This window comes from Haliaeetus albicilla, chromosome 28, assembly GCF_947461875.1.
Source record: "Haliaeetus albicilla chromosome 28, bHalAlb1.1, whole genome shotgun sequence".
NCBI lineage: Eukaryota > Metazoa > Chordata > Aves > Accipitriformes > Accipitridae > Haliaeetus > Haliaeetus albicilla.
Genome location: NC_091510.1, coordinates 13,518,638 through 13,539,295, shown reverse-complemented (window position 1 = coordinate 13,539,295; position 20,658 = coordinate 13,518,638). Strand labels below are relative to the sequence as shown.

Genomic DNA, 20,658 nt, shown 5'->3' with positions numbered 1-20,658 from the left:
AATAATAATGATGATGATGATGATGATGATGATGAAAAGGAAGATAACAAAAAGAGAGAGAAAGAAAACGCAAGAAAAACAGTGATGCACAATGCAATTGCTCACCACTTGCTGATCAATGCCCAGCCAGTCCCCGAGCAGCAATCGGCCCCTCCCGGCCAACTCCCCCCAGTTTATATACTGGGCACGACGTCCTATGGTATGGACTATCCCTTTGGCCAGTTGGGGTCAGCTCTCCTGGCCGTGCTCCCTCCCAGCTTCTTGTGCCCCTGCTCGCTGGCAGAGCATGGGAAACTGAAAAATCCGGAACTTAGGATAAGCGCTACTTAGCAACAACTACACCATCAGTGTGTTATCAACATTACTCTCACACTAAATCCGAAATACACCACTGTACCAGCTACTAGGAAGAAAATTAACTCTATCCCACCTGAAACCAGGACAACAAGGAAGCCTTCTGTACTCTGAGTTTCCACCTCCATGATAGTACTGGCAGGCTGCCTGTTTATACTTCCCCTAAAAGAAACTGGCCTTGTAGACATTTTGATATAAAAGGTACAGAGATCAGGTAAAGTCTGATTTGATGGTTTCCAGGTCCTTCCCATGCTTTTAACTGTGATGGGAATGAGACAGTTGCAGGATCGGCCTTTTTGGTTTTGAGCCCATGGCAAAGATGTTGTTGGAAGTTAGATTTAAATAAACAAGGTGAATTTGGTGTCACCAGGAAAGAAAAATTAACTAGTTATGAATAAGTGTTGCTAAACCACCTAATTTTATACAAGTCAACATAACCAGCAACCTACTGTGCACATCAGCCTTGCAATTCTTACTTAAAAAGAACAGTAATTCAAAGCACACCAGTGCCATCAGCTGTAATAATCCAGGTGATAGGGCTATAATTTGAGTATACACAAGAACAGAGCAGGGGCCTTTTCGGTCTGCTGAAAAAAGATCGAAGTTTTCTCATAAGGGAAGGAGTCTGTTTCAGGCATTCAAAGATCATCAAATGAGTGCCCACTTGCTATTTTGCCATTCTCTTCACGCTGTAACCATCCGTTCTTTTTCCAAACAACTGACCTGTATTATATCATCAAAAGGGTTCTGTGAATCAAAATGAAATACATTTCTTCTGAAGCTTGATAAAACCAAAGGGCATCAGGGCTGCCTTCTGCTGATATTTGCATATAAACCTGAATTAGAAGCATTTCCAGTGCTCCCAGTTTGGTTTCTTAGGTAGAAATAAAAGTTTAGAGCAGCCCAGCTGTCTACGCAGTGCAGCAGCTGGACTGCAGGAGAGAAGGAGGGAATGATATTAATGTGATCCGGCACTGACTTGCCAATATCTTCCAGTGGAACTGAAGCAATTGCATCACATATAATTGACAGTCTGCTGTCTTATTACATTTCCTAGTAAATCTTTCTACACAGTACTGCATTTACTTCAAGAGTGATCATGGAGGTTTGTCCTAAATGCCGGACTTGTTTGTGTGCACTAGAAATATTTACTTCCTTTAGTTCCTGCAAATTTAACTTGTTAAATTGTATTTTCAGCTAAAGAACTTTATAAGGAGTTACGAAGAGGGAGCTGCTGCCTCTTTCTCTCGCGCCGTGGAAACAGTAGAAGCCAATGTGCGGTGGCAAAGGCTTTATAAGGAAGAACTATTCCAGTGGCTAAGAAAATCCTTGACACACTAATCTGTCTTTCCGTTCGACCATTTAACATGAAGCTCTGCAAGAGGGAGAGGAGACATTTTAGAAGTGTTCAACATTAAAATTGTGAATACAAGATCAGATTGCAAGGATAAGGGGTTTTTTTCCATCTTTTTTTTTAAATTATGGGATTTTTTTTTACACTGGGCTCTTGTGAAATTGCCAAGAAGCTTTTCAGAAGAGAAGATCACAAATGCTTGTGAAATCCAGTCCTCAGTGTACACAACCAAACATGATATTAAGTGGTGCATGTAAATGTTGAAGAAAAACAAACAAAAAACCCTTCGAAGACTATTTTGTGCATGCTTGTACCGTCCCTGCCTGTATTCTAGCATGCTTATGTATAACAGCCACATTTTGTATGTGAGTTCCAGTTACATCAAAGATGGGCATTATACAAAGCACAAAGACTATCTACGACAATCAGTGTTGCAATGAACAAAAGGAAAGCAAGGAGAAGGAAATGCAGAAGGCTTCCAACTTGGGGCAGTATGAGATGTAAAGTCAACTTTCCCACTAGCTGCCAATTAGTGTACCACTCGGATTGTCTCTTATATGATTACAAAGATGCCAGCTCATTTTTTGAGTTGCCAGTTGTTGTATCTGCGTTCTCCATATTCCCATATTTAAATAAGCAGAATATAAAGAGAGAGGAGAAAGAGAAAGGGACGAGGAGGAGGGGAGGGAGAGAAAACGAGAAGGACATCATCCATGTGTTATAATCATACACATTTATTCACTGCTGATCAGTGGAACAGTGTAGTTTTAGCTGTGAATGTATACGGTGTTGGAGGGGAACTTTGCATTGATGTCACAGAATCCATGAACCACCTCTTCCCAGCTATTTGACAAGGCAGTGACACTCACGATGGGTCACCCAACCTGTGCAGTAGTAAGTTATGCAGCTGATAGTGCACAAGTATTATAAATAAACATAAGATTCAAATGGAAATTAGCAAAAAGGGAGAATATCTTGCATGCAAAGGCATAAAATTACCCAAGAGGGCTGTCTTGCATGTGGTAGACCAGCCTCTGTAGCGATTTTTTATGATAGACAGGTCACATTTTCTATGTGGGCAATACTTTTGCAAATACAGGATGTACCTTTTATGCCAAGTTAGAAAATTGAAATATGGAGAAAGAGAGGGGTGGGGAGTGTGTTTATTTGTACTGGCTAATACCGAGAACTCTGTTTTCTTTCTGTTCCCTTGTATTTAACATAGACCATTGTAGATGATTGACGCTTTTCTTAATCATATGCTTGTTTCTTTTTTCTCAATCCTTAATCTGAAAGATCAGTGACACAGTGGAACTGCTACTTGTACGATGACTGTCTGCACCATTGGTGCTAAGTGTTGAGGACAAAACTGAGGGGGGCCAAATACTCTCCCATGTCTACCCTGGGGAGAAAAAACCCACAAAACTACAGGGAGTTTTCAAGAGGCAGATTGCAGCATCTTCAGAGGGGGAATGTAGATGTACGACAGTGTTTCTTTATCCCATCCCAGGCTATCACAACCATCTGTCCACCTCATGGCCCTGTACTTTGGGAACATGTGGCCAGCCAAAGTAGAGAGCAGCCATTTGATCTGGTTGTTTCCTTCACAAGGCGTGGAAGTTACCAACACGCTTTATGGTTGCAGTTGCTTATCCCCAGTAAGCTGCGAATTGAAACGTTAGCGCAAAAAGAACCAAACCCAGGCATCTTCAGATATTGTCAGAGTTGTGTGGAGACAGTATTGTTTTCTGGGGTCTCATTCCCATGGTACTCCGTGCCTCAAGAACTGGTAGGCACATCCCATAACGAAGCTGTCGTACCCATCTTGAGCCTGTCATTTTGTGTTTTTCACTGTGCAGAGGGTGCTGTTTGTGGATTGGGTGCATGAAAACCTGGTGTGGGCATTTGCTCCCCTGTTTGGTGCTGCCTAGCACCACATGTTAGCTTGACCACGTAAAACCAAAAGAAGAGGGAACGCTGTGCTCTTGTACTGTTAACTCTTTGCCTTACAGTAAGCCCTAAACCTTTGTGCTGTGTTGCAATGCTAGTGAACCTCATGCCCAGAGACATTATCATGTCCAAGTTGAGTGAAATCCTCCTCCTCCTCCTCCTATGTATTTTACCTACCTCGCAGGGGTGTTGTGAGGCTTGACTAATGTTAGCAAAGCACTTGAATATCCTCTGATGAAAGGCATTTAAAAGTGCAAAGTATTATTTTATGTGGTTGACCAAACTCAACCTCAATGCCGGTATGTAGCATCACATTATTAATTTCTATTGAACAAAATCACATGCAGATTTGTTATAATAAAAAAGCAGGCCAAATGTTCTTTAATATAACTTCTACCCTGTAATGAAGCCCAAAATTATGATATCCAAAGAGTGTGCAGAAAGCCAAGCCCTCAAACGTGAATTGCTTTGAGGATTTCAGAGATAAGTTTGCGTAATGGTCTGTCCCTTTGCAATTCTGTTCAAGATTGTCCTTGATGACTTTTCTGTTTCAGCACGACAGATTAAACTACATACCTCCAGGATGCACATAGAAGTTGCTGGTCTTTCCGCTGATGAAGGGCAGGCTAACAGTTTGTTCCAAAGTCAAAAGTTTATTTTAACCTCTGTGTTCTGCACAGTGCACGCAAATTTCCGGTGTTGCTCATTTGAACTGAAGTTCTTGCACTTTTAGCTGGTGTTGGATGTAAACTAATATTTTAGTGGCCTTGAGCAACTGGTCTACCGCAGATATCAAGCCCTAAATGTATCTATTATACATACCTATTGATGTATTGCTTATAATTGCTGTATTCTAGTAATGTTGGTATTACATCTTTAGCTAAGGTTGAGCTGGCCTTTCCATTATAATTCCCTATTCTTTTATTTTTTATATTTTGTATTTTGCTGTTTCACACTGAATCAGGATTAAATTTAAGTGGATTAAATCCAGCAAAACTATAGCTGTTTTCTGCAATATTCAACCCCCTTGCATTTAATTATATGTCCTTAGAAACTTTTTTTAATAAGAAGTTCCACACAGCTGTGTGTTAAAGAATAGTTGGTACCTCATGGAAAACTCTAATACAGTTTGCTTAGAAAAATCTATTCATCTTATTGATTTTCCTTCTCCTTTACCAGTCCTTTTCTTCCTTTGTCCTTATCTAACGATGGGACTCATTTTTATGATTTGGATTGTGATTAGGAAGCCAAATACCCCCAAATTTTCAGCGTTTTCAAATCCAGGATTTCATTTTGTCCTTTCTAGTGAGAGAAGGGGCTGCAAAACATGGATCCAGTGTGGACATGGACCTCACCCAAGCCCTGGGCATAATTTTACAGAGATTTGATGAGACCTATATCTCTAATCCGCCTTTGTATGTCTCAGGATCCTTTGCAGTGATTACTTGTTACGGCTTACTAAATCATATAGGAAGACATATGAATAGATACGATTTTCTGCCAGCGTAACAATATACCCATTGTAAAAATACCTACTGTATTTTTATAACATTGTCCACTGCAAAAATCTCAGCCTATTACTTTGTAGCTGCTAGAATTATTCATTTATCCACTGCTAATAGCTGTTAAAATGATAGTAGCTACTAATTGCGACCAGGGCAGAACAATGTGAAAACATTCTTCTGACATGAAATGTCACTTCTGCTATTACTGGGAGTACTTGGACATTGATTTTGATGAAAAAAACTTCCTGTGTCCTTAAGAACATCCAAGTCTGTGACCTTTGATGATATTTTCAGTGAATATAGCAAGAATTCTGGTACTGTGTTGGAAACCAAAGATGAATTTTGTGTAGCTTTTGGGCTGTTGTGGGTATTTCACTGAGCTTTTAGAGTGTCAAAGGAAAGATCTCCACTGATGCAGAAGGCTGCTTTCACAGCACAGATCCTGAACCATACAATGAAATCCTTAGTAGTAAAGAATAAAAGAAGAAAATATTTTTTATATATATGTTCATGTGAAAAATTCTCTGTAGAGATAACTTTCCCATAAAATATCAGTAAATCTGATTATTTGGATAGAATAAAGTGAAGCCAATATTTGCAGATGAGGGTGCCTTTGTTTAAATACCTGCATAATAAGGTTTTGGTTTTCCACATGATCGTAGCCAATACTGAAGTCAATGAAAATAGATTTTGAGCCAAATGTGCCACCTTCTCTTTGAGGAAAAGGGATGTGGCTTTGAAAACTGCTTATGTGTATAATCAACTTACCACCACTTCTGTTATGAGTACTCACCGTGACAGGCTGCCTGTCCTAAGCAGGGTTTATAGCCACAGTGTCAGTACGAGCGTGAAGGAGTAAAAGGACCGTCCTGCTTCCGAGCAGCCTGGCTATGGGCTGTTTGCCCACCGTTGGATGGAGCGGTCCAAAAACTGCTGGCTGCATCGTCCGCCGCTGCTGCCAGCCCACCCGGGTCAGGAAGGCAGCTGGGAATCACTGAAGTGCAGAGAGGCTCCATCCAAGTTTCTCTCGGCTAGACGGGAGGGACAGAAGGTCCCTTTGCCTGTTGTGGGAAATTTTCAGAGATTAGTGTCATTGCCTTGTGCTAGCAGGAAACAAAGTGAGCCTGCATTGCACAGAAAAACCTAAATCCCTGAGCTCTGGTCACCCCAGCTGTTGGCTGAAATCTTTGTAAAGGTCTAGAATATTAAGAACCAAGTTCTTCAGAAGCCATTTGAAATGGTCAAAAAAAATTTTGATTTGTCAGTGCATAAAAACGCAGGCAGTCTTTTACTTTATGGTATTTTTGTTAATGTTGAAAATGTGCCGTGAGTTTCTCAGGCTTTTTTCTAATGAAGGGTTTGGAAGGTTTAAGGGTAGTAATAGTAGTCACTGTACTAATAACATTAAAAAATTTCAGATGCCTGTGCAAACCTGTATGGCACTAGTGTCGGTACGGTTCCCTTTTTGCATACAAAACTGTAAAAAATTGGCCACTTTGTTTCTCATGTGACTGTGGAAGCTTCTGCCTGTCTCAAAACCAATACTGAAACCCAGCGAAACCACTTTGACTTGAGCAAGTAGTCCATGGTGACATGAGTAATTTAGTCTTCAGTGAGAAGGAAGGGGAGAAGGGGACCGCGACGTGTAAGGATCTTTCACCAAAGAGAGGCCATGTGCCCTAGTTGGAGCAGAAGCTTGAAATCAAGTATATTTTGAAGAAGCTTGTGGAACTTGGCTCCATCTTTTGTCTTTAGGCTGACAGTGGAGGATAGAATACCCCCACATGCTAATGCAGTTGAGGTTGGATTTTATAAAACAGATGTGGAGCTGGTTTCATTGAGACGTGTTTATGGAGAATCACCCACAAGATCAAGTTCTGTGGGTCAGACCCAGTGTCCTTTCTCAGAAAAACTGCATTTATATTTGGCTGATCTGTAACTAGCGAAGTCAGCGCGACTTTGCCAAGCAGCATTCCTGAACGCTTTGCTGATTTTACGTGCGCTCTTTCCTAAAGCTATCAAAGTGATGTTGGTAGAGAACGTAGAGACGAGCGGAGGGGACTGCGCTGCAGCGGGCGGTCACAAGCCAGGAGGCTTTGGCCAGAGTGCCCCAACCTTTCCTGGAGAGCATCGCTTGGATTTGCCCGAGAAGGATAGTCTTGGTACAACGGGCGAGGCCAAGAGCCGAGATGCGGCCGTAGTTCTCTGCGATACGTTTCAGTCCGCTTAATACGTTCATTTCTGTAATTTCACAATAACCTGTAGCCAAACTGACGACGCGTGTGCGTGGCCTCGGATCCTCCGTTGGTGCACGGTGCGGTCGATCCGTTGAAGTGACTGATGTGAGTTGCAGCTGAGGATCTGACCCGTTGCTTTCCAAAGAGCCCCTGAGGTGACGGCCGGGCTGGTGTACGGGATGTTTCACCTATTTCTGTGTTTCGGTAGTGCATATTGGATGACAAATGTTTTTTGTTTTCCTTTCGCTTTTCGTTAGACGAATACATTGCGATCGGTTCCAATGTGATAAAGCTTTGTAATATGTTCGGAGAACTGCGGAATACCGTACTGTGAAGAGTGTGGCTACTACCTTCTCTTTTTCCTGCAAACGGTAGATTTCAGCAGAGATGGACTTCCCTGGACTTAGACACTCTGTGAAAAAAAAATATTCTGACAGTTTCTAATGGAAACATCATTGTAATTACTGTATAACTACCCTGTACAAAGACAGCTTTATTATATGTGTAAATGTAATTTTGCTATGTTGTTTTAATGTTTGAGGGACAATAGGCTTTGGTGCGGGTGAGACGTATAGCCTTATAAAAACAGAGATTGTAGCTCCCTGTCTGATGTTTTACTGAAAGGTGTTCAGCTGCTCTATTTTTGCAGAAGATAAACATAAACCAGTTCCCTGAAAACTAATGATCTATTCCGCTACACACACGTCAATGACATAAATGGATCATACTATTGAAAATAAAGGCTTGATAATAAATTGCATTATTTTCCCAAGAGACTCCACATGTAAGATCTTTTGACACCTTAAGAAGAAGTCCTGCAGCTATTAATGCTGGTTGTAATGGATGAGTCCGTCTATTAAGTCTGTCTCAGCCTTAGATTAATTCTGAATACTGTAATTATAAGAACATATTTTTCCATCACTTCTCGAATCTGTACTCTTTGGAATTCAGTTCTTTGTCAAATAAGAGGTGGAGCTGGCTCACTTTAGGTACAGTTCACCAATGGTTTCACACAAATGAGTGTTTGCAAGGTCAGGATGCCATTTTCATTTAAAGGAAATATACGGGTCATTGCATAATGTCACAGCTCGGTGTGCACCGTATACACATGCATGTATAGCTTCTAATTCCGGACCGTTTTGCTTTGACAAAGCTTTCATTGGTTATTTGTATTTACAGATCTTACTCAAAAGTTCCAGCTCGGCAAAGCGGTTGGGCATGGGCTGGATGTGAGGCTGCGTGGAGCACGACTCGGCCACATAGATAGGCATGGAGACAGTCCCACTGATTTCTGTGGGATTAATCGAGTGCTTCAAATTAGGTACCAAATCATGCCTCTGGCTGAAACAGTCTTTCTGGAAAGTGATTTAGGTTTCTGCACAGGTTTCAGGTGCAGGATATGGTGATGTGTTTTTGCTGAATTTAAAATCACAACTTACTTTATATAGAGCCAACCTGCTCTTGTCTCTTTTCTTTTTTATAGAAAAGCCTATATTTTGCATATAGAGGGGAGATACTGATTCTCAGTATATCTAAAAATGCCAAATTGAACAAGGTTATTTATTGTTTGAAGCATCCTGGAATTTGAGAGTAAAACCAGAATTATTCTTAGAATGTTAATGGGTCAATATAGATCTAATCAGCAATTAAAACCATTAGCCAAATAAAATATATGGATTTCTGTTACAGTTTACCAGAAAAGTGTTTTTCTATGATATGCCTTTAAAAATGACTCCATAAATATGGGACCACTATGTTTTCAACATAAAATTTTTACTCCATTCTAACTAAGGACTGACTAAATGGATTTTTTTTTTTAAATGAGAAACTTTATCTTCTGTATTTTAAGCAGAACAAATTTGAATTTTGTCTCTGATAATAAAATTTTGTATAGTAATGTGTAATTCATCACTGTCTTAATTTTTTTGACGTGGAGACATGGCTAAGATAAATAATACCCAGCCTTTCGATTATGTTCCCATTTCAGTTGAGATAACAGTTTAATAATGCTGAATAGATACACTGAGCTTTTACAATGAAAAACATGCAGGAAAAAGTATTTTTTGACGTGAGGAATTTTTCAAAACAGATTAAAATGCTGGGACTAGTAGAAAGCAAGAGATCCACAAAAATACAAAATTTGGGCTTGGAAATACTCTTAAGCACTCCAAGACTAACAGGACTGAGAGCAAAGTCTGTCTTCTGTGCTTTTCTAATTATGTAAATTTTGAATAAGCAAAAAGATATTTTCATTGGTAAAAGTGATTTCAACTGGAATGCAGTTCAAATGGCTTTTTAATAGAGTCCTTGAATTCAGGCTATTATTTTGCTTTTTTGAAGAACAGTTTTCAGTAACAATGAGGAGTGAAATACGGGCAATTATTTACCCATTGGATACAATCACATTCCCACTGAAGTCAACTGGAGCTTTGACATTGACATCACTGGGAGTAGAAGCCAACCCTGTATTTTTCAAAATGTACCTTTCAATGCCAGAATGTCTTTTTTTCTTTAACAGTAGAGATGTTTTCTTCTGTCCTGCGCATCTTAGTCCGCTGAAAAGCCGAAGGGAATTTTTAAGGTCCTGAGTTTGCAAAGCACGAGAGGCAGCATTGATGCTTTGAGCACAGGTAAGCAGAGCTGGGGCCTAAATGAGTATTTTTATAGTATCCGACCGTTAAACACTTCACTGTATTCTACTGGGGCTAGAGTTTTGCCCATCCTATACGTGTATGTCAGCAGAGTATGGAGACATATCCCTCATACCTCTTTTTCGTGAGTTCGGGTCTGGGGCAGGGGGTGGCTTGGGGGCCAGTAGAGACCTTTTACATTGCGAGGGGATACAGGTAGGTGGGATGAACTGCTCAAGGCTGGGAGGTACTGCCCCCAAAAGCGGCCTCGTCCCTCCCTTTTCTGCTACACAGACCTCTCCAGCGGTGTCGAAACAGCTGAGACGAAGTGTACGGCCACCCTGGAAGCATCCCTGGGAGAGGCGGCAGGGCGTCCGGAGGGAGAATTGGCACTTGCCTCCACAGTCCCACCGGCAGCACGTCTCCTAATCAAACATCAAAAAAGAACACGCTGGTTTCTTCCCCAGCGTGGCCGCCACAATCAGCAGCGCTTCAGTCGGTGGCTGAGCTGCTTTCAAGTTGAGCGTTTTCATACAAGACCAAACGAAGGGCTGTTTATTTGCTCTCAGCTCAGTGTCTTCAGTAAGAGCAGGACTTTAAAGGCACCCATTTGCTTTGAAAGCTCTGCAGTGGAGCTGGAGGGAGTAGGAGGGAGAGAAGTTAGAGCCTTTGGTTTGTAAACTGACTTAGGAGTATTTGCTATCTTAGTAACAGAAAATCAGCTTTTGCTGACTAATTCTCTGCTTCCTCCTGTTCCTAGCAAAAATTATCTAGCTTTCTTTAAGCTGCACCTTCAGCTTAGAAGCCTCCACGCAGAGTCCCGCTGCTATCAGAGGCGCTCTGACTCCTGCATGCTGCAAGGACCAAGGCCTCAGCAGTGGAGAGAGAGGATTCAGTGAGTTCTTGATAATCCTGGCTTTTCTGAGGATCAAGCACATAAACCGCATGATAGAGAAACAGTATTGAGAAGGACTTATTTTGATGGCTGAGGCTGTATTATGGATGGGATGGGAAAATGAGCACAAAGATAGTTGTCAGAAAAGTGTAATGAAGATAAGGCTGAAATGATGTGAAATAATGAGGATGTGCTTGGGAAATTAAAGTCTCATTATGTTGAAACTTTGAGTTAGCAGCCACATCTACTGTGGCTAAAATCTAATTAAACTAAAATTGCTGAATGGCTAAAAGGAGACACCCTACTAGTGGGTGGTGTTTGCATCTTGGGGCTGATGTCAAACTACAGAAACTCCTCTGTACTGTATGGAGCCCATACTGTCCTCGTAGGTCTGTGCCAGTTTGTCCTAAGTCGACCCAGTAGAATTTGGACTCGTGGTGCGAGGCTGAAGGAGAGCTGCATCTGCAGGGCTGGTGAGGCTGGATGCTCAGGTACGCTTCCCATGCGTCACCTCCTCCTCTCTCTGTCGCGGTCCTGCCCTCTTTTTCTCAGGCCACAGCAACTGCAGGAACAGCGGGTAGAGCCTGAGGGTGTTTTGTAGGGTTCTGCCTCTGGGCAGTAATTAGAGGGCTGCAATGAAGAAACCAGGGCTCGAGACTTCGTAGAGCACTTTCACTTTGCAGTATTTTGAACACGATGTTAATTACTCATTGTACTGCTACAGCGTTACTTTTGGCGAACATCTTTTTGCTTCTTGAACTTACGCAGGAATCACTTTTGTCTCTTTTACTTACCATCATTTTTGACCTGGTCGTTGCAGAAAGTTAAGAAGAAAAAAAGAGGAGGAAGAGGGGGAGGATAATAAGATGCTATTACATGACATGTCTATTACAGTAATTCATTTCATGTGGCACAGAACTGTTGCCAGTGATAAATGCATGTTCCTGGTACAATTATGAGAGGTACCTTGAACTTTCCAACAATAAAACTGTCGAAAGGTTGCAATAAGCATAAGCACAAATGTGAATCTGTCCCTTAAAAAGATGAAAGAGCTCACAAATATTGTTTTAATAAATGGTATTATTTTCAGAGATGCACTTTCAGATTCATTAACTATTCATAGTTAATACCAAAAGTATGTTATTTTTTCCACTCTACAGTTATGGATATAACCCATTTTTTCCCATCCCACTCAGGTGCTTAGCTGATTGACACATTTTGAATACATTTCTGTGGAGGTTAGCGTAATGATGTCGTAATAGAAGTCTTAGCACAAAATCATCATGCATTTCCATATCTACAAGTGGAAATCAGAGCAGTTCTCTCCCTTTCAAAATGTCTATAAGGTTTAGGGTGGTTGATATCAAAAGCAGGTTAACCCAAGCAGGCGAGTAACCCCAAGGCAAATAAGTTACTCCAAAGGAGAACATGTCAGCTTGGAAAGCAGAGGCACTTTGGGGAGGGGGAAGGGGGGTCTTTCTTGGTTGTTTTCTGAAGATTTGTGCAGCTATAAAGGACAAGCAGGGGAAAAGTCCAACCAAAGAGGCTGGAGCAAATGAAAAAAAAATGAAAACCAAGCAAGAATCTGGACTGTGGCTCTGAGAAAAGCTTACAGAGAAGGCACTTTGGCTAAATGCTGAATTAAAAGACTGAAAAAAATATGTGCAGAGGGTTATTTCACATCGACAGGTCCAATTTAATGCCAAGCAGTTACAATAATCTCCAGTGGAACCAGTGTAATAGGAGAGAGCTCGAGTTTTTATGTTGCAAAGAGTTCACTGGCCAATATCATAAGATTAACGAAACACATGCATTTTAAAACATTCCTCCTGTACTTACCAACAACTGTAAGACAGGTTATTTCTGCTTAAGATAAACACTGGGTGATGGTTACCACTAAACGTGGTGGGTTTGAGAGGCAGTAAAAGGTGAAGACCTCCTTAGTGCCTTTTTGTGACTGGTCTGTGCTGGTGAATGGGGGAGCCTTGGCTGGGATTTTACCCGGTGTGCTATGCGTCTGCAGATTTTTCCCTTTAGTTTTAAAACAGTGTAAGCCATAAGCTGTACCATGTATACAGAGTGCTTGTACCATATTAAAATATATGAACTGCTTAGGGGAGCTCTTGCTTGAACTAAGATTAGTTTACAGAATTCAGTACCAGATAAATGGTTGACTCAGGAATTTTTTTGTTCTCTTTAAATCTCCTTATCACTGAGGGTATTTTTCAGTAATAGTTCAGCCTGGGAAAAATAGTCAGATGAATAAAAAACTAAGGACAAAATATCAGGATCATGGTTCACAAAAACTGTCTCTGCATCTGTCTGTACATAACTCATTCTTCTGTGACCTTGCCCAATACCAAAATTTCAAAGGCATGTATGGGGTTTGCATTTTACTTTTTTTGTGTGCACAGTATGACATTAAATTAAAATGGGCAAATATGTAATTGATATAGCCGCATGAAATTTCTGTGGAGGCTAAGTACTCAAGATTACACATATAATAAACAGGAAAATGAAGGTCATAGGTTTAAAATTAGGTGTGCAACCGCAATTACAATTTTAAAAGCGTTTCACTTGTGTTCAGCAATTCTACTTTGTGATAGGGTATAAAATGGTGCTACACATTTTAAGTGTGTAAGTGATTTGTTTAGGCTATAAAAGGACAAAAAATTCTACTACTTCCTTCCTACATACGTTAAACTTGCAGCTTCTGCTAACCAGATACAAACCTGACAGGGCATAAAAGTACAAAATGCTAATTGTACTACGTTTGAAAAACTGAAGTAAATAATGAGATTTGCTAAAACCAATGGATTAAGGGAAATATGTAATAAGAATTGACTCTACAAACTTCAGCAAGTTAAATGCAGGCATGATAGACAAGTGTATAAACTCGAATAAACAGAATTGACTCACTTTCAACTGGGCAAGATCAAGTTTGTCTTCCTAATAAGTAAGTATACTCACTTTCTCTACGTTGTGCTAGCAACTTCTAATTTGTATCGGACTTGGTGACAGCAGAATTGTATACCCTGGTCTGAAGGCATAGCAGGACCGGGACTTCCATGTGTCCTGGTAGTAATGATTCAATTAATGTACCATCCAGTCCTATTTTAGCAGAGCTAGAGAGATTTGAGCAGCTGAGACAAAGCAGTGCAACACACTACTTCCAGAGAGCCTGGTTCCTACAACGTGTGTCAGACTTGCTAAGTTTAGGTGTCTACTAGATAGATGTCTGCATCTGAGCTAGTTATCGAGGATCCCTTAGTCAACATGGAGAGAAAAACAAAAGATCACATCATAAAACATGCAGCTAATGAAGTAAGGTGGATAGAAAAGGGGAATATCATGAATTTCAGTAGTAGGATAATGTATGTAGGAAATTTTAAGGCATAACCTGAAGTGAATGATGAACTTCTTGGAAAAAAATGACTCCATTTACTGTAAATGAAATTAGTAATTGAAGGGAGTTGGTCAGAACCTGAATGTAAAAAAGTAACCATCAAACCAAGAGAGTCTCAGTAGGGCTTTTTTGTTTTTTTCATAGACCTCTGTCACTTGTGTTGGATGGGAAGCAATATATCCTAGTCAAAATATGTTTGAGGATAGACACTGTCTGTTCTGACAGATGGCAATCCTCTGATAGCAGGTAATGGCTGCAAAGTTGGTAAATTGATTCTTTCTTGTATCCTGATTTAAACCCAGATTATTTTTTTTTCTACGCCATATGTGGGATATTAACTTTTTTTCACTTAGTTAGTATTTAGGGTTTGACTGTTTCCTGATGACATAACTCAAGAACAGACACAGAGTAGTGCTTTTGGCTAAACCTAGCATAGCTCCTGAAGTACTCCAAGGGCAGTGAGCAAATGCATTCTCTGAGCAGGGTCTAGTTTGTTTTATCCATGAATAATATAATTTCTTCCTGACTCTTTGATGCCATGGTATGGGAGATGTTGTCTGATATAGAAAATCCTTTATATCGTCCAGGTCTTTTCAGTTTGTAATGTCTTACATCTTAAAAACAGACATAGTATCTAAGCACTATGTAGTAGCACACATAAGGCTGTGCAGTGATTTTCTTCACAGTGAAGGCAATTGGCAATGTTATGAACAAGTTGGCTGTAGAAAAAAAAAAAAATAGGTTGTAGGATTACAAAAAAATAACAAAAGTGTTCATGGCCTTGAATGAAGGCTTTGGACTGCAATGGAATAACATACCACTTTAATCTGGGACCAGAAAAGAGCACCAGAGTACTTAGTGAAGAAAGATATTGAGAGAGAAGTATAGAAGTGGAACAGTACAGTACAGCGTCAATAATCTGAAGATTATGTATAAAGATGAACTATTTCTTTTGACCAAGCAAGAAGCAGCTTTAGGCTTCACAGCCCCTACACACATTTCAAACCATTATTAGAAACATAGTAGGCAAATGGTGGAAAAGAAATGGAGGACTAGATTAAAACAATTATTACCTACTGCTGGGCTTCAGAAAATTGAAGGTGGCAACACACAATGATTATGTATACTTAGGCAGTCAGCGTATTGCCCTTTAATAAGTCTGACTTTGATCATCAGGATGCTAAAGAAGAAGTGTTTGGGAAAAAAGGCATTTCTGGACTTCTGGAGGATAATGAAAGCAACAGCATTAAGTAGTGTGAATTTACCAAGTACAGATCTTGCAAGACAAACTCAATGATTGCTTTTTTGATAGAATTGCAAAATTATTGGATGAATTCAGAGCAGTAGCTATCAGTTATTTGGATTTTAATAAAGCATTTGATAGCAGCTTTCAAAATTAATTCAAACTGGCCAGGGAACAAACATGTTCACATGGACTGAAGTTGGCTGAAGAACTGTTAAGAAAAGATAATGAGAAGGGGCAATCTGTAAGACTTGGGTGAGATGTCTAGTGGATGCCTGGGTTTGCTCAAGTTTTAATATCTTCATTAATGATTTCTCAGAAAGGAAGGAAAAAGCAGCCCCTTAATGAAATTTACAGTGTGAGGGACTTGTTAACAACAGTAAGGATGGGGAAAATTTACGAGACACTACCTAAAGAATTGAATAACGCGTAGGAAATAAGATTCACTTCTAAATGCAGGCTAATTCTCCTGGGAAAAATCATTCAGAAACTCAGTTACTCAGGAGAATGGAGAAACCTCAATAGTACCAGTGCAAAATAGTCTAGAGGAGTTAGCAGAGCAAAGCAGGTACAAGTTTGCAATGAGTTATAGTAGCAAAATGAGCTAGTACCATTATGGGATCACACTGTAATGCATAATGTCACCGAACAAGGAGTTATAATCTTTGTCTACCAATTTTGGTTTGACTGCAATTGGATATGGATTTTCATTCTCTGAAAGAATTTAAGAAATAGGAAAGAATTCAAGATGAGAAACAAAACAGAGTTTAGGGAAATGATATTTGATTGCTCCAATTAGTTGTCTCAACTTGTTAATAAAATGAAGTCCTTGGCAAAGAGATTATGAAAATAAAAAGTGTCTATGTATTTATATGTATACTGAATAGGTATAAGATAATTAAGAAAATCTTAAATGAAAGACCAGTGACTAAGACAGTCTATGAGTAACCTAAACACAGTAAGGGAGAGGAAGTTTCTATGATTATACCTGAAGACAAAAGAAGTCCTGATACCTGTAAGAAGAATATTTGCAATGTCATCTTGAATTATTTGGATCATTTATGTGTTTAATATATGGATCCTTCCATCAGCTATGGTAATATGTGCCTTTAGAAACAGTAGGAAGGGGAAGGAAGAGGTGCCATAGCTTGACTATCCCAAATTTCCTAGAATGGACAGGGTGAATCCTTTGGTAAGAATAATGGGATGAAGTTAAGAAAAGGACGACCAGACCCAGGTGAGCGGTCTGCAAATACTGTCTCAGCATTTCCATTGACTCTTCGGTCTGGAAAACTTTACAAAGACTGAATCGAAATCAACAGTGGGCCAGATTTACTGCTCTGTTGCATCTTTAAATTTCTCCAGCGGCTGTCAATGTGTGTCTTTAAAAGATGTTTGAAGAACATCAAACACCTTCACTCACTAGCTAAAAGGTGCATAGACTGACATCTGCCACTGGAAGTGAATTATACCTACCTGCCGATAGCAGAGTTGCAACGACCTCGCTATCCTTACTGGGAGCTGCAAGAAGCACGGGGAACAGGAGGGTTTGGGCTTTACTGTCCCCCTCCCAGGGCCTGGAATCAGCCCATGACCAATCTTAGCATAGTGATTGTCAGAAGGGATGGCTTTGGGGTAACTAATTATTGATAAGAAAATACAAAGCATATCATTTAAATTTAATTTATTCCTGTCTTTAGCTTTTTTGTGTGATTGCAGCTATGCCTTGAAAAACTCTTACATGACTCTGATTTCTAATCCTCAGACTCTCCCAGAAACAAATTATAGCAGTGCTCAGAAACTCACCCCATTGGTAATTGAAAGCACTTTGGGCATCTTAAAAATGAGATTTTTGATGCATAGATAAATCTAGCAACACATTACAATATTGCCCTCTGAAAGTGTGCAAGATATTCCTGCCTTGCTGCATATTACATAACATAGCCATTAAATGCAGATTATCTTTCAAAGGAGAGGCAGAGATTAATGAGTCAAACGAAAATGATGAATTAAATGAGCCCGATCAGACACACTTACAAAATTAGCTAGCAAAGAGTTCTATAGAAACAAGAAATATTCGAGATAGATTGCTCAAACACAATTTTAAGAAGAGTGGCAATGCATATAAACATACATTATCACGTTACAGTATTCTTATTATATTCTATTTTTTTCTGTCATATACATAATGCAAAGACATTGCAGACATTACCCTGCAAACAGTACCTTGGGCAAGAAAAAGGGTGAATGTCTTCTCCTAGATCGAGTACTGAGCGCCGGCTCTTTCTCTAGTGGGGGCTGGAGACTTCAGTGGGGCTCCATGCGAATCCGGAAAAGTCTTCCCTTGCAGTCAGGCCAGATCAGAGCTATAAATCAAAGCCACTGATTTGCTCTGTGTCTTTAGGCAAATCATTTATCCTTAGCAGAATGCAAAGTCATTTAGCCTTTGCATAATAATACCTTGCCCCCCCAAGGGATATTGGGAGGTCTGAGTATTGAAAGGTGGGAAAAAGTTGGGAGAGCCTTTGGTGGAAGTTGTTTTGTGAATACAAAGTTGTCTTGGTTTTACATGCTGTACTGGGCAGGAAGATGGTGACTTGCTGCTTACCACTCTTAACGCTTGTTTCCCACTCCTATCCGCTAACAGTTTTCCTTGTGTGTTGGCAAAGCCGTCACTGATGCAGTTGTTATCCAGCTATCACTACTATTGACCTCCCCAACCTCTTTATGTTCACGCAGAGTGTTCTACAAAAGGAACACTTTCAATGCAACTGGGACACAAGTCGTCTTTGGAGCATTTTATGGGATCTCTAGACTTTGGAGGCACATCTGCTGACGCAGCGCGGTACTGCGGTCCCTCCAGCCCAGGTCACAGCCTGACCCGAAGCAGATGCCTTTCTCCTTCCCCTCCGTAATCGGCTTGTCAGCTTAACACGGTTCAGTTAAGCGGCAATCTGAACGCATCTGTAGATTGTTCTGTTTCAAAACTAAAGAAGGGCTTTTTGTATCTGAAATCTTAGGGATTTTCTCCAAATCTATCAGTAGGTTGAATGAAAGATATATTTCTGCCTACCAGCTTTGCACAGCCTTCATGCGGACAATCCTGGCTACAATAACAAAAATTTACAAACTGTATATTCAGTGGCGACTGCCAAGATGCCTTGCTGACACGACTTTAATTACCAGATCATCTGATAAATGACGGCATAGCTTAGTGAGATTTCTGAGGGAGATGAAGACACTGGCTCCACCAGACTGAATACAATCTCTTCACTTCATTTATGTACGTCTCTGAAATCAGTCATATCCCCAGCATATGTTTCTGGAACTCCATCCATCACCATCATGATGTCTTTATCAGTTCATGCTAATACTGCTGTTTCTAACTTGAGCGCTAAAAGAAGATGTGAAAATAGATGGATAGATGAATAGCAGCTACCCTGGAGTTTTCTTATTGTTGGTGGAGTTTGGGCTGACAGGTATGTGGTGAGTGAATTTGACAACATCCTGACTGTGTTTGTAATTACGTTCTCCATCCTTATTTTTATAATAATTCAGTATTTAGCATCACTGTTCCAAAATATTGTTGTAAAAGAGCTGTGATCTATAACGCTCTAACCAGAGCTTGAACCGAGAGTAATATATTTTCTGAAAATGGGCAATAGAAATCACTGGAGAAAATGAAATGAATTCAGATGCTTGATCACTGGCAGAGGCACTGGCCTTGGAGAACGTAACTCTAGCAAAAAAGGAACATACAAGATCTATGTGTGGCTGTGCTGACTGTGGCACTGTTTAATTAACTTGGATGGCTGACCTTCCCGGATGCCTTCTAATGTGAGGGATTTTCGTCGTACTTTACAGAGAAGATGGAGAGGACCCTGAGCAATATCTCTGGAAGAGTCAAAGCAGTCAAGGTAGGGAAAAAGCACTGCCACCGCCATTCCCGTCTGCTGGCAGAGGGCTCGAAAAGGAGGTTTTTCGGCTCGCAGGCGGGCTGTGTGGTGGGGGGAGCTCGTGCCCAGCATCCTCAGAGAGGCAGAGGGAACCACCAGGCTGGGACTGCAGATGAAATCGAAGAGCGGCTGCTTTCGGGCTGTCCTCCCCGATTCCTCCGCTGCCTCTCTCTTCCCCCCGGCAGCTCCTGCCGCCGTGCCGTGCCGGTGGCCGGTGAGCCGTGGCTGGACGTGCAGACGGACAAGCTGACGTCTGTGATTGACGCAGGACGCTGCCATGAGGTGGGCTGGCCGCCCGACCTCGGGGCTGGACAGCCCTAGAGTTTGCCAAACATCTCGGTGAAAAAGGTGGCTGAGGCGTGTTTCTGCTGTGGAAATGCCGGTTAACTTTTTCTTCTGGTGCAACTGAGCTAATAGTATTTTTTTTTGACATTTTTCTGTTGCTCACCCAATTTTTGGCATTGGTGATTCCCCGGAGTTATTTGGTCCCTATAGCGGCCTGAGAGAGACACTGGGGTAATTTGGGGAGATCCCTACCAAATCTTTGCCCGTTTTCCCTTAAGAAAGATGGAGACAAAGAAGTCCAACGGCAGAGCCCCTCTTCCAGACTTCTGGTGCTCTGCTTCAAGCCAGAGTGTCTTGAAGCAGCAATAATTTCAGTGGTTAGTGATCTCATGGGAAGAGCAGCGCTGCCTGATCAGAGAAACACTTCAAAGCACTATCAAAATTATGATAATTCCTTCATTTAAGAACTCTTTCTGGCTTCCTATCAAAGTGTATGCTTACATTGCAGCCACACAAGTGTTATTATAGATAGCTTTAAGCTAACTCTGTAGCTTTCATAACAGGACAAATAAGCCGATACTTTTCTGCGTGCTGCCTGCGAACCGAGAAACTTCAGGCACTGCTCGCAAGCAGTTCTCACGTGATGTTTACAATCTTTAGCTCACATTTCTAGTCTAATATAGTCTAACTTCATACTACGGTCATTTTCAAGTTCTTACTTGAATCTTTCTTGTTCCAGAGCCTCCAGGGAAGACTCGTGGCTAGAAATTACTCTCCTTGAGGCCTCACATGCAAATGTCATCATTTCAATGAATGCCGCTTCTGCTTCAGGGCCAGTTCGAA

At 40.8% G+C, this 20,658-nt stretch overlaps 1 protein-coding gene across 2 annotated transcripts in view; it reads left to right on the top strand.

Annotated features, from left to right (window-relative positions):
- The window catches only part of TRHDE (thyrotropin releasing hormone degrading enzyme), a 221,401-nt gene extending 213,241 nt beyond the window's left edge, over positions 1-8,160 (top strand). For both annotated transcript variants that reach the window (XM_069773711.1, XM_069773710.1), the window contains one exon: positions 1,552-8,160. In XM_069773711.1, coding sequence (XP_069629812.1) covers positions 1,552-1,695 — 144 coding nt within the window. In that variant the 3' untranslated portion in view covers positions 1,696-8,160. The remainder of the gene's footprint in view (positions 1-1,551) is intronic.
- Positions 8,161-20,658: the final 12,498 nt, after the last annotated feature.